The following is a 14,902-nucleotide window of genomic DNA, read 5'->3' as shown; positions in this document are numbered from 1 at the left end:
CGTTAATTAGGAGCAATTAGTTGATCCTCCTGCCGAGAGTCGCCACCATCACCTTTCCTTCCTTCCTCCCCTCCCCTCCTGCTGCTGCTGCTGCTGCTGCTGCAGGGTCCAGCATTGCTGTGTTGTGCAGCAGGCGAAGGCATGAGAGACGCGTCCCGGGCTCCCTTGCCTTCCCCCTCCTTCGCAGAGCGGTGCATTGTGGAGGTCACCGTGGAGGAAGCGTCCGCTGCTGACGGGCGCTGTCCTGGGCTGGGAGCTGTCCAGGGTGCTACTTCTCCGGGGAGTCCCTGCGAAACGCGCGCCCTGGTGGTTCGCTGCTCGCCTGCCCTGCCCGCCCTGCCCGCCCTGCCCGCCCTGCCCGCCGGCCCCGTTCTACCTGCCTCTTCCACGCCTTCCCGGCTTCTCCTCTCATTACCTTGTTCCGCTGGCAGGAAGAGACCATGGTGTTTGCTCCAGGTAACGTGTGCACCTTTTTGTATTCTCTCTCTGCCTTCGATCGTGGCAGGTGGGCCTTATGCTGCGCTCCTTGGGGAAGCAGAGGCGGAGCGATGCCTTCCCTTCGCCGGCCCGCGCTCCCTTCTCACCCAACGATGTCTGTCGCTATCCTGTCCCGGCTGGGACAGAGGAGAGGGCTCGAGGGTGGGAACGCTGCAGAGGAACAGCGGCTAGGAACGATTGTGGATTCAGGCGGGTTTGTTTTGGGCTGAACCACTTGCTCTGCGTCTCAACAGCTCTGAACCAAAGCTGTGGAGGAGAAGGAGGTCCCAGTTAAAGGAGTCTGATAAATGCGAATGTTAATTGGGGCTTTGGTGTTGGGTGCCTGCTTGTGTGAGAGGGTGCAGCATGCCTGCGTTTCAGGCGTTGCCTGAAATCGTAAGGTCCCATTTTGCCAGAAAAAGGACCTGGGTCCACACTTCTAGCCCTAAGCTCTTCTCTCCTTAATTTAGTTTCAGAGGGTAGCCCTCTGGTCTGCAATAGAACTGTTATAGAGTCCAGTACCCATTATACCCCCAAAAAACCTTGTTGGTCTCTAAGGGGCTACTGGACTTGAATCAAACTATTCTTCTTAATTTGAAATTCCTCATACAGCATTCTCAAGCATGTTTATTCAGAAATTACTTACTCACAAGTAAGCGTCCTTAGGCTTTCAGCCCAAATCAGATTACAAGAGGAGAAAGTTTATCAGAAGCAAAAGATAGTCCGGAAGTGGCTTTTCAAAGGTCCCCAAGACAAACTTTTAAATCCATAAAAGGAGAGGGGAGGAGCTGAGAGAGAATTAAATTTCTGAATGAGGATTTAAAAGTCCTCATTCAGAAATAAATTTTTTCTCAGCCCTCCCCTCTCCTTTTATGGTCACAGTCCTCAAAACATTAGCTCCAGTACTCCCATTAATCTAGGAAGTTTTTTTGTTTGTTTGTTTTTAGGATTGTTGCCAAAGTGACAAAATAGTTACAGGATGAGAAAAGGGATATTTTAACCAATCAAGTCCCACCATTTGTCCAAGCTTTGGGGTGGGGTGGGGGGACAAAAGATAAAAAGGTATTAAAAAGATAGAAAAGTACTGGGCCTGTAAGCATTATTTAAACTTTTTTTAAAAGCAGTAAAAGTTACAAAATCAGTTGTTACGATTGAAAAACATTTTGTTTATGGAGTGGTGGGATTTATTATAGCCCATTAAATTGTTTCAGCTGCAGGGTTGTGTAATCCCCATATCGGGCTTGTTGATTATCAAAAACTGCACGGTTTCAAAGTTAGCTGGTGGGGGTTGGTATAGATATAGATACACACACACAAATTAAATAAATTGAGAATTTTGGGAACTAAAATAGCATTGAAATATCTGCCAAAACCTGGAACTATAAACAGTGCAAAGGAAAACAAGCAAAGGGCTGTTTTAACTTCGAGAATCGTGGCTGCAATCTAGCCACATGAAATGTCTTATACTGACACTGGGTCAGGACATAGTTTCATCTTACTCAGCATGATCTACTCTGACTGAAAGTGACTCTTCAGAGTTTAAGACAGGAAGTCCTTTCCAGCACTTCCTGCTTGCAGTTTTTTACCCGGAAGTGCTGGATTCAATCCAGGGCCTTCTGTATGAAAAGATCACTAAACTATCACTTTCAAAGAAAGAAAATTAGCTAAGAGTACTTAAAAGTGTTTAGCATGTCTTCAGTGCATGGGGTTAGATGATCATTTGCAGATCTGGTGAACCCTGGAGATATTTTCCAAACTTGCTGTTTTATTGGAGAAGCAGGCTGGCATTGCTGTATATCTGGTAAATCAGATCACTTCTGCCTTCAACAACACACATCACCCCGCACTGCTTCTAGAAGTCCCTGCCCCCCCCCAGACAATCTTGGGGGGGCAGTAGGATATAGCAAGAAAGGGAACCAGGAAGGTTCTACTCTGCAAACAAAACTCTTCTCATGGTATCAGTATGGTGTAGTAGTTAGAGTGTCGGACTGAGAACTGGGAGGTAGAGGTATGAATCTGCACTTGGCCATGGAAGCTTGCTAAGCAACCTCAGGCCAGTCTCTCACACACACTTAGCTCAACCTACCTCACAGGGTTGTTGTGAGGAGTGGGGAACGATGTAAGCTGGAGGAGTGGGGAACGATGTAAGCTGCTTTGAGTCCCCTTTGGGGAGAAAGGGGAGGTATAATTGATGTAAATAAATAATGATTTGGATCATTATACAATCTATAGGATTTTTGTTAAAGTGACTAGTACATGGATTGCATCCTAGGACAACATTGTGGAATTCTTATAACACTTTGAGAAAGACAGTGCATGATAAAACCATTCAGTTTTACAAGGGGAAGGCTGAGAGCCAAAAGAGAATTCCACTGAAATCAGTTTACGTTTTTTTCTAAGCAAACATGGCTGAGAAAGAGGAGTTTTAAAAAGTGAAATAACAACAAAAGCTGAGCTCAGTTCCTTGTACTGAATATTTCCAAAGCACATTGCCTGAGTCTTAAATTGAGGGGAGTGTAATGTATCTGCTTTCTACACTATTCTCCAGAGTCATTACGCCTCTTCCTATTATATATTACCTGACAGTCCAGATATTCCATATCATTATTCAAAGCTTGCTTTTGAGGCAGACACTTTGAGAACCGTAGCAAGATATTATAAGTACAATAAAGACAACATTATCTTCAGAGGTTGGGAAGTTGATCAAAATTTGCTGTTTGTTACTTTTGTGTGAGAAGGGGCAATCTCTTCATATTCTCAGGTTATTGAAATTGTTTAATGTAATAATTGTCTTTCAGCTTGTTTTTGCTGAAATAATATTTTGTCATTTCATTTTTTAAAAAATATTTAGAAGAAGAAGAATTGGTTTTTAGATGCTGACTTTCTTTACCACTTAAGGAAGAATCAAACCGGCTTGCAATCACCTTCCCTTCCCCTCCTCACAACAGACACACTGTGAGGTAGGTGGGGCTGAGAGAGTGTGACCAGCTGGCTTTGTGTGTAGGAGTGGGGAAACAAATCCAGTTCACCAGATTAGCCTCCACCACTCATGTGAAGGTGTGAGGAATCAAAATCCGGTTCTCCAGATCAGAGTCCACTGCTCCAAACCACTGCTCTTAACCACTTCACCACGCTGAAAAAAGAAACAGAAAAAAGAAAGGGGGAAAGTCTTTCTCTGCTAAAGGAAGATATGGCAGAGGAGCCATTGGATCCATTGTGGTGGAAGGATGTCATTACACACAGCCTGTAATGAATACGAAGTGATATCTATGAAGTTTGAAATCAAACGTAGGTACATTGACAAATCAAAAAGTACTACAAACAGGCACCATCTAGCCAGAGTTAGGAACTTTTTATGTTAATGAAAGAGATGTACGAATCTCCTCCTTTGAAATAAATGATATATAAAACTGCTTAATATGGTTTAGATCATTCCCTGTATTCTGAATCATAATACCAAGATGGCTGTGTACTATCACCTGTGAACGAACTGCATGGGATTGTAGATACCTACTGGGATTTGTAGATACCTAGTAACAAGCTAATGATTATAGATACTGAGTGACAAGCTCAGATTTGAGTGTGCTGGTCCAAAACAGTTGTATGGGTACTCCTTCATGAGCACAAACTGATTTAGCATGTCTGCAGAAAACAATCCAAGCTTGGTTGAGCAGTGCGGTGCTGAATCAGCTTCCACTGGGGGTAGCAGCTTCATTGCCATGAACACACTTGGATCCAAATCGTTAATCCGGTGAGAGGGAGAGGAACTCCACCAGTTTAAAGGTCATCCCTCAAACCTCAAAGATCAAGGGATACAGTGCATGTGTAGAGCTTGCCACAAAATAGACTATTCATATATTTGTTAGATGACATAAGTCATTGTCCATTCATTGAACTCATGTTCTTAACGGATTTACTCTAGAGTTTATGTATATCCTTTTTTCTTTTCTTTTTTACAAAACCACAGGCTTTAGGCCTGGTCTCTAGTTTAATCTACATTCAGTATTCATTGATCGAAGGAGGAACACAAGATTTTAAGATGGCTCGTCCAGGTTTTCTGAAGGCAAGTATTGCTTCATTTCAGGGATACTACAAGCTGGGTGACCTTGGACCAGTCACTGTTCTTTCAGAACTCTCTCAGCCCACATGGAGGTAGGCAATGCCAAACCACCTCCAAATGTCTCTTGCCCTGAAAACCCTATGAGTCTTTATGGTGTTCCTTTGTGAGCTGCTTTAGTAGACGACCATCTTGATGCTATTTTGCACAGATCTCTAAGAAAGTTAACTGGGTGCTTCTTATTACATGGCAGGGATTGCTATTAGAGCTGAGTTGGAGATTTGCTCCCTAGAGGCAAGAATTTGGGGCTTTAATCTTTAGTTATCGATTAAAATTTCTCTTTGCTCTACCTGAGGGTAGCCTTTTAAGGTTGTTAACAAAGGACTCACGTTAATCCCTGGTTTGGGTATGTAGATGCAAAACTTCAGAGGCTGGGATTGGAAAATACTTTTTTGTCAACTATATCCTTTTCTAAAGCTTGCTTTCTGGTGAAAAGTTTTTTCCCAGTGGGACCCAAATAGTTTTAATGCCCATTGTGTGTGCTCTCCTGCTTTTTTCAGGTTTACATACTTAAATTCTAGTTGTCCATACATGGATTTCTTAACCATCCCAGTTTATAGAGGAGCCTTCTTTTTAGCTAGATTCAATGTACTAGCCACTGCCATTTTGAGTGGGCACTATTTTTAAAAGCCCTACACCGAGTATCTATGTGGATCTGGAACTGGTTCTATCACAACTAAGGAGCATGTCCTACTTTCTTGTAGAAGATATAAGCAGTTAAGAACACAGCTGATTGATCCGTTAGTTTCCAACATAAACATGCTTGTAGCTAGTAAGCTTCCATTTTTGCTCAGTGGTTGTGATCCAGCTACCACTGTTCCAGTAGTGAAATTTAATTTGGGTTTGTTTGAATTTAAGAGGCATGAGGAGAGTTTAAAGAACTTGTATATGATCAAATAAATTATATAAAATAAAATAATGAAAAGGGAAAAAATCTGCTTACCTGTTCAGTGTGGTTAGCTCACAGCCTATTGTCTAGGAACTGTAACACAGGGAAAAAGAAAACCCTATGGGGTCGTCATAAGTCAGCTGTGACTTGACGGCACACACACACAAATCTATCAGCCTTCTGTACAATATGTTAGTCCATGACCACAGTGCAGATGAAGTCCTATTTAACCATATGTGAGAAGGAAGTATGTTTGTTAAAATATTTTGGAAAAGACAAGCCAAATTGTATGTGGACTATCGGTTAACCTACAAAGGAAAACTTGCTAATGGTATACTGCTCTGTCCCACTTTCTTTGAAACCAAATACCTTCCTACTAGGAAACAGCAGAGGCATTGAATGACCCATGGAATGAAACTCAGACAGCCATTGCCAGCAATTCCCATACTCTATCTGATCAAATAATTCACTTGAATGGTTGCGCTGTGCCCATTTAGTAGAAGAATGCTGGTCTATAAACAGCATACTCATTTATAAATAAAATACAGTACCAATCAAAGATGAAATATTGAAGTTCAAAAATAAAGAGCCGATATATTGATTTACCCACCACAAATTTTTCAACTGTATTTTAAAAAACTAATTGCAAGTTTAGCTGTTTGAGGGGAAGGGGAAAGACAAACTCTCGGTTTATCAATATGGGGGGGGGACGGCACATGAATAATAAATTAACCAAACACTTTAAATTTTTGGTATGTTGACCAATGTTAGAACAAAATGGCTAAATAAATAAATGGAGAAAGCTGGTGAATTTAAACATCCTTTCCTCTGTGCTGCAGTTCCCAAGGGCAGTGCAAGTTGCGCATGTGTAAAAATATCAAATAGATTTAGAACTCTTCAAAAAAGCAAATTAGCTTAGTATTCTTTGGTGGTCCCTACAGTTGTTGATCAAATAATTGTTCAAGCCAAGAAGACTTTGCATAAAATAAATAGAAATGTGTTTAAGATTAATATGTTATCCTATTTAGCCCGGCAGGGTCAGCCCTGGTTATTATTTGGATGGGAGACCACCAAGGGTTGCTGTGCAGAGGAAGGCACTGGCAAACCACCTCTGTTAGTCTCTTGCCATGAAAACCCCAAAAAGGGGTCACCATAAGTCGGCTGCAACTTGACGGCACCTTACACACACACACACACATTTACTCTGGCTTAAGTATGTTGAGGACAGCACTGAGGGGGGAAAGGTGTCTTTCTCTGTATCCTTACTGCCATCATGGTTTAGTATAATTTCCGAGGGGATGGGTAGTTAACAGCACCATCTCATAGCAGTCTGTAAACAACTTAGGATAGCAACAAAGATGTACACTGGCATAATTCAGCGTTTCTGGAGAAATGCAAGTGTTGTGCATAAGTATAAATGCTCCCCGTGGAAGTAAAAACAAAACACAATTCTCCCTTGTCTGCATTCTGGACAGCCACTGTGTAGCTTAGGATACTAACCGCAGGTGAGCTCAACTCTCCCAGATACTTCATAAACCCATCCTGGACAACCATATCTCAAATGCTAGGACACAAGAAATGGGACTACATCTCTGTGGCTTCATGCCACACACCCTTAGAACAAATATGGCTGGACATTGGTGGTAGGGACTGTAGGGACAGGGTACTTTGCACACATAAAAACAGCACTTTGCACAAACAGACAAAGAGGGGAACAAGCACTGTAATTGCATATTGCTAATTCTGCTCTGCTCAGAACACTTACAGGTTTTTCACTGTCACGGTCTCTGACATAATTATGGTATTTTGTGTACATGTGCAGAATTAATTCCATGTAGAGCTTGAACACAACATACAAACTGAACCACAAACTGCAGAGATTTGTGTAATGAAGAGCCTGGCAACAGCTTGCAAAATGCAAATGTCCTTAGAACAGGCTGACTGAATTCTCTCAAGGTCTGAATTCTTTCAAGAGCTAACTAACTTACCCTGGTCTTGTCCTTGAAGGGAGAAGAACAGAGTCATTCTTCACTATCTGCCAGAAAGGTGTATCTGAAATTACCCTTCCTGATTCAGCTGTCAGCTGCTCCTATCTTAAGAGCAGAAAAGTCCTGCTATCCTCAAACCTTGAGAAGGTCTACTCAAAGACCTCAAGGCTATAAGTGCAGTAAGCTTCTTGCTTTCTATAACCTTGCTGAAGGCTATGTTTCCTACTGACCAGATAGTTACATGTTACAATGTGAGCAATAATTGTGTTTTATGATTTATATAGTTATATATTGTATTGTAGATTTCAAAATAGTCTCATTTAATGTGTATTGCACTGAAGATGAGAATGGTACCAATATTGAGTATATGGAGTGATCATGGAGCTCAGAAATGATTGTTTATACTTTAAGCAAAATATACTGAAAGGAAAGGAAGCCCATATTTGGTCATGGGGAGAAGCTAATAACCTGAACAGTTGCAACTAAGACATTATTGCACTGCTCATGTTATCTGAAAGGCTGACTGGTATGTATGGCTTAAATACATTACTCTAGACTTCATGAGTTAGATACTTTGAACTGAATCAAAATAATTTGACTGTTATATTTTAGAAGTTGGATTTTGAAACTGAATAGTATGTAAGACTTGCTTGCTTTTACTTCATACATTGTAAATACATACATTGTACTTTGACAAGAGTTTTTATAGAAGTGTTAAAGACTTGATAATCTGCATTTACACATATTTTACTAGAAGTATATCAATAAAAAGACTTGCTACCTGATGGGAAAGAAAGATGGAGTGCACAGGTTGCTGGGATGCATAAGGATAGGTAATACTAGTTAACCTCCTGAATCCAGTAGATGGATGCCTACATGAGAAGATGCTAAGCAAAATTATTGGGTCTGGGTCAACCAATCACCATAAGCAGCCCATCTCCAGCATTATGCCTTTCTCTACAGTATTTATATGGCTGGTTTTGACACGGGGGCCAACGGAGGATTCCAAATATAACATCAAGTGTCTTGGGGCACATTCAATCCACTCTGCAACTGAATATTACTATGTGAAAAAGCAAAAACAACTTGCAAATGATTACTAAAGTGCATTGAAAGTGGATTGAAAATGCATTAGAATGTACGAAAGCACCCTGGAGTCACCATGGCCTAGTGGTTCAGAGTGGCGGACTCTAATCTGGAGTACTTGGTTCAATTCCCCACTCTTCCACATAAAGCCTGGTGGGTGACCTTAGGTAAGTCCTCTCAGAACTTTCTCAGCTCTCATGGAGGCAAGCTCACATGGCAAACCACCTCTGAACCTTCTCTTGCCTTGAAAACCCTAAGGGGTCACCATACGTCAGCTGTGACTTGATGGCACACACACATGAAGGCACCCTATTTGTGTATGCCCAGTGAGGTATATGGTTATAGGAATGCTCTGCAGCATGTGAAGTGTGGGTTTGATTCTTGCCTCTTCCTTGTTGCTGGCTAAAAGGTGATTGTTTCCTTATTCCCAGCTTCCCAGGTGGTCCTACACCAGTGCTTTTCCTTAGTGAATACTGAAGAGATGACAGCCATGCCTTCTGTACATGTGAATAGTGTGTTCCCCTTTTTCTGACTGTGCCCCCTTTGCCTATGGACTTTTACAAACTTTTTATAGGAGTTTCCTCTGCAAAGTAAGCTGTGGAAGTATGTGGGTGATATGATTGGTTGTCTGTGCTTCCTTCCCTGTGTGTCTGTCTGTAGTGGTGCAGTGGTTAAGAAATGTGGTTTGGAGCGGTAGACCCTGAACTGGAGAACTAGGTTTGATTCCCCACTCCACCTGAGCGGCGGATGCTAATCTGGTGAACCGGGGTTGGTTTCCCCAATCCTCCACATAAAGCCAGCTGAGTGACCTTGGGCTAGTCTCACTCTCTCAGCCTCACCTACCTCACAGGGTCTCTGTGGTGGGGAGGGAAAGGTGATAGTAAGCCGGTTTGAGTCTTCCTTAAGTGGTAGAGAAAGTCGGTATATAAAAACCAACTCTTCTCCTTCTTCTCCTTCTCCTTCTGGAATGTATTTGCAGGAAAGGAACCTCACACACCCCATCGACTTCCTTGGTGTGTGGTAGTTCTAGTGCTTTTATAAGGCATGCTGAGATCCTCTCTACAGCAGTGTGTGCTGTGTTTCTTTCCTTCCTTCAATTTGGAGACATCGGGGAGGCATGCCACAAGCATCACCATGTATGGCTCCTTCCAAATATGGCTAACAGAGCAGACGTTTTCAGTGTGCCTCTCTGTGATTGGTGGGTGTGGGCAATACTCTTGAAAACCCCAGTGTTCTCAACTACTTTGGATTTGGCCGTTCTTTTCTCTGCTGAGATAGCATAGGGTACTGACACTACAGTGACACCATTCTGGCAATTAACCAGTGTCCAGGTTTAGGACTGAGTTTAGGATCTTTAACAAAACTGAATTCTTGCACACAAGCTGGTCTGTTGCATCTTTCCTCCTTATATGCACTGTACATTGGGTTGAGCTTAATTCATTCAACCTATTAGCAGTGTTTTAGGTGACCTTGATGCAAGTAATTCTATGTTGGATTACAGGCATAGTTAAAGATATGGCACACTTTTATAATTCTAATAACCAAAAAAAGTATATACAATATTATGTAGAGCTTGCTAAGTAGCCAATGATAGGCCCCTTTGTCATAGGTGTATTTTAGAACATCATTTATACTAGTGGCCCTTAAATTTTTTTGTTGCATTGAGTTCCATAGGGTAATACTAGGTTAATTACATAGGGTAAAAAGCAATACTTTTTGTCTTAAATGTGCTACAAGTAAATATCTTTTTAAAGCTGTCTCCTGATGATTTAAAAACCAATAATCATGGTTCTACATAATCAGTTTTTTCCCCATACTAACTATCTGCTGCCATCCCTGGTGTGCTGGCAGGGATTGTTTGGGCTTTTATTTTTGAAAGAAGGATAATCTATTCCTACATCAACAGTTTTGATCCCTAAAGTTGATCAGCTCCTAGGCTGAATAGAATCAGTAATTTCTTCTCCCCAAAATCAGAGCAGAGAATATCAGCTATCTAAGAAAATGGGTGCCATGTCCTAATTTTCCATTACAAATGACTGCACTTTCTCAATTTCAGGTCTCCTTGCTTCCATAATGACTTGTCTTGATGCTTTGTCTTCAGAGCTTTGTCTTCATTACCCATCCTAGTCAGGGTGGAAAACATTCACATTTATCTCCAGTGATCTCAAAAACCATGGAACACAATAATATAACTTTAACTCACATCATATATTCCCATTTGTGCTATTCACAGAATAAAATGTCAAACATAACCATGCAGATTAGTTCCCATCATCCTTTCTTTTTCCTTTGAATCTACAAGCATTGTCAGCTCTAGGTGGCATTCTTAAAAGGCCTAATCTATTGGACATGTAAAACAAGGAAAGCAAATTTGCACAAAAAGAATACAATGGAAACAAATTACAGACCTAATGTAGTGATGATAACAATTGGTGTGAATGTCACTGTCTATACATGTTTCCAATATGCAAAGGACACCTGAGTATGGAAATCATAACAAATTCTATACCTTTATCCTCAAGATGGCCTTTGTGCATTATAAACATATTTCTGTGTTCCGTTTTGGTTTTGACAGCATAGTTTGGAAGTAAAAGTTACAGGCACATCTGTTCCCTCCCCCAAACTATGTATCTGGTTAATTCGACATTTGTTCTTAAGTTGTTAGTACAAATGTACATTTTAGGATATATCTATGCAACACTGTCCCATGAACCAAGTTAGGGCATATCGATGCTACACACTTAAAAATAGTATCACAGTCATTCATCCCCCCCCCCTCAAGGAACCCTAAGAACTACAATTGGGCATGGGGCTGCTAAAAAAAAGTATTTACAAGACCCTCACCAAACAGCCCATGAGCACTAAAACAATTTATCTGGATCCTCTAAATACAACCATTATTATCCTATGGAACTCTGCCATGACATAATCATGGCAACTAGTATCAGAGGGTGTGTTTTTTTAAGTGAGATGGAGGATGTCTGTCAATGACAGACCATAGTAGTCAGAGGTGCAAAAAAAATGCTGTTAGATGCTACCTCAACCCCCCCCCCCAAAAAAAAAGATTCAGGACTCATCAAATGGTTTAAACTATGGTCTAGTCATTCATAGCTGAACTGCATGTCCCAAATCCTGCAGGTTTCCTAAAAGGCTTCCTAATAGGGTTGCCACCCTATTCCTTCCCTGGCTCCAGTCTCAATCCAACAAAACTAGTGTGCTAACAAACGCTGACAATCACCACCACCACCCATACTGGTTAGCATAAAGCCTCAGATGGTGATTACTGGGTGTTCCCTGCCCAGCTTCCTGGGTCCGGAAAGCCATGAGTGGTTGGCTACTTCTCCCCATCTTCAGATGCCTCAGGATACTCTCCAATCTATATAAATTTCCAGTGTATAATCTGCATGAATCCTGCCACATTTCCTAGTTAGGGCCTAACCAATTCCATGGGATCAAGCCAATATAATTGCCCTATACCTCCTAAATATTGTGAAGGAGGTTGAAAAAAATGGTCCTTCCTTAAGGAAAGTGGAGACTGATCCCCCCCCTCCACCAAATCCTGCTTGTTCCTGAGATAATCCCATATTGCTCTTCTGAAAGGTGGGCAGAGCGGGCAACATCACAGCAAAAGCCTGATGGTTTGGGGCAATCTAGAAACAGCCCTTTCTGCACCCTTTACAGTTAAGCAGCCCCCACAAGATGGTCCTTCTTAACTCTGCCCCCTTCAACCGTGCATTTCATTTCTTAAGAGAGGTGGTGAAAAAATCATCGCCTCCTCCAAGGAAGGGGGAGAGATGGAAAACAATGCACATCAAGCAAATTTGCATATGTGTTCTGATCATCATGAGGGACTAGGAATTGTGTAGTACACTGAAGCCCCTTCCTCTGATCACCACTTGTCCCACTGAGGCACCTTCTGGCTTAAGAAATGTCATGAGACATTGGCTGTTACCGCACTAGGTATTCCCAGCGATGTATTAAGAGTTTGAAAATGTTATAAAAAACATCGCTTTAAAAGGGTTTTTGGATGCCACGGCTAAAAAATGGATGGAAACTAAAGGGGCCAAACAAAGTGCGAACAGTATTTTTATAACAGTTTCAAACTCTTAATACATCGGTGGGAATACACTGAAAGTGTGAACAGAATTTTTTATAACATTTCCAAACTCTTGATACATTGCTGGGAATACCTAGTGCAGTAACAGCCATTATCCCTGAACACCCAGATCTACCTTTAAAGCCATGGGGGCTAGAATAGTACTGAGATTGTCGGAGGGCTGATCTGCAGCCAGCTCCACATTTTGCACTTGTACCGAAACACTCTCCCTGAATATATTATGTCCCTGAATATACTATGGCTAGAAACTTGAGAATACCAATGAGGCATGGATCTCACCATCAGATCTGCTTTTATTCCATATTATACAGCTATATCAGTGTGTGTGGCATTTTGCAAAGTACAAAAGACAAGGAACCGATGGATTAAAATTTGACTAAAAGGAGGCAACAGAGGGAGGGAGATGGAAGATATGATAAAGAGAAGAATATGCCTTTATACTCATTAAACATGGTTAGGCTTCATTTCAGTAGGGAAGGGAGGACAACCTTTGAACACACCCGCTAGATCTGGTTAAGCCAACTGCTGTTTTGATTCAGTCTAATGTAGAGGGAGGGAGATACATCCCATTCTTACAGGACTCCCAATGAGGTATGTGAAACAGTTTGAATATATCTCACCAGTACAGATAGAAGAGCTGAACTCAGCTTTGAAGAACAGGGTAAAAATTAAAAGTCACATAGAAAAGGAAGGCATCATCATCGGGGTTCAATCCTTCTTGATTAATCTAATTGACAGTCCATCTTTTCTAATGATGCAATCCTAAATAGACTTACATCCTTTGAATGGAGGGTGTTTGGTTTGGATTGGGATTTAGGATTGAGAGCTGCTTAAACTGTCAAAGGGTGTTACCACATTATGTATTCCCAGCAATGTATTAAGAGTTAGAAAATGTTATAAAAAATACTGTTCGCACTTTCTATGTATTCCCACCGATGCATTAAGAGTTTGAAACTGTTATAAAAAATACTGTTGGCACTTTGTTTGGCCCCTTTAGCTGTGAAGACATCTTCCAACCATTTTTTAGCTGTGGCATCCAAAAACCCTTTTAAAGCGATGCTTTTTATAACATTTTCAAACTCTTAATACATCGCTGGGAATAAATAATGCGGTAACCCCCAAACTCTCATGGGCACTTCCTTCTACAAAGCAAATCGCTCTTAGCTTTGAAAGGGAGGGGAACGTAAAATCCACTTTGAAGTATGAAATCTGTTTTGAATTCAAGTATTCTCCTCCTCTTTCCTAGCTGGGGATCAATCTGGAAACGAATATGAAGAAGCAAAGCTTCAGCATGCCAGCAAGCAGATTGTGCACACCGCCATTCAGCAGGCTGTGCAACAGCTCTCCCAGGAGAACCAGCAAAAGGCCAAGGGGACAAACAGCAGCGTCAGCCTGCAGCTCGAAAGAGGGGAATTAACCAAGAAGCACGAAAAGAAGTAAAAGGCCACCAAAGCTGCTCTTGGATCATCTAGTCTGCTGCCTTCTTCTTAGTATCTGCTGTCTCACTTGTGCAGCATTACTACAGAAAAACCAACCAAAGTGTAATCAGCACATAGTGATAGATGTATACAATTGCAATACTCTGCAGCTGAGAAATAGGGTTTTAAGTGCATTAGGCAATGTAACAAATATTTATGCAGTGCCTCTTAACATGTAACAAAACAATGCTGTGGCTACCGAAGTCGTGTCAAATGCAAACCTTTCATAGAGAATTCTAGATTCAGAACACATTCTTGTATTTTGCTGCACATCATCAGTGTCTATTTGAATAGCAATCTTTCCTGGTGTTCCAGCTTCCTAGGAATCCATCATACAGTGACACATAAAGTTGGAAGAGGTACTTTCAGGTTCCTCAAAGTGGAGGGGGAAAGGCAGCAATACAATTGGTACCAGAACTATCCATGAATGAGCCTCTTATAACTAGGCTGGCCATGCTCCAGCACAGAGTTAAACATGCTTCAACCCACTGATTTCACCTCTTACTCTTTTAAGCAGCACTCCAAGAAGTGGATTGAATGATCCAAAGAAAGTTAGGTGTCACTAAGTCCCATTATACTCAATGAAACCTAAAAAGCTTTAACTCTGCAATTAAATTAGGAACATGATACGTGTTCTGCTGCATAAGACCAGTGGTCCATCTAGTCCAGCATCCTGTTTCACACAGTGACCAACCACTTGCCCTGGAGGGCCAATAGGGCATGGGGGGGCACTCGATGCCTCCTAACACT

The 14,902-nt window shown here is 41.6% G+C and overlaps 1 protein-coding gene across 1 annotated transcript; it reads left to right on the top strand.

The window, feature by feature from the left end:
* The first annotated feature begins 440 nt into the window (after positions 1-440).
* AKAIN1 (A-kinase anchor inhibitor 1) lies at positions 441-14,378 on the top strand. The gene is made up of 2 exons (XM_056854935.1): positions 441-456; positions 13,921-14,378. The coding sequence occupies exons 1-2, from the start codon at positions 441-443 to the stop codon at positions 14,112-14,114; spliced, it is 210 nt and encodes a 69-aa protein (XP_056710913.1). The 3' UTR covers positions 14,115-14,378.
* Positions 14,379-14,902: the final 524 nt, after the last annotated feature.

The sequence above is a fragment of the Euleptes europaea genome, chromosome 8 (assembly GCF_029931775.1).
Source record: "Euleptes europaea isolate rEulEur1 chromosome 8, rEulEur1.hap1, whole genome shotgun sequence".
In the NCBI taxonomy this organism is placed as follows: Eukaryota; Metazoa; Chordata; class Lepidosauria; order Squamata; family Sphaerodactylidae; genus Euleptes; species Euleptes europaea.
This window is presented reverse-complemented; position numbering and strand designations above follow the sequence as displayed.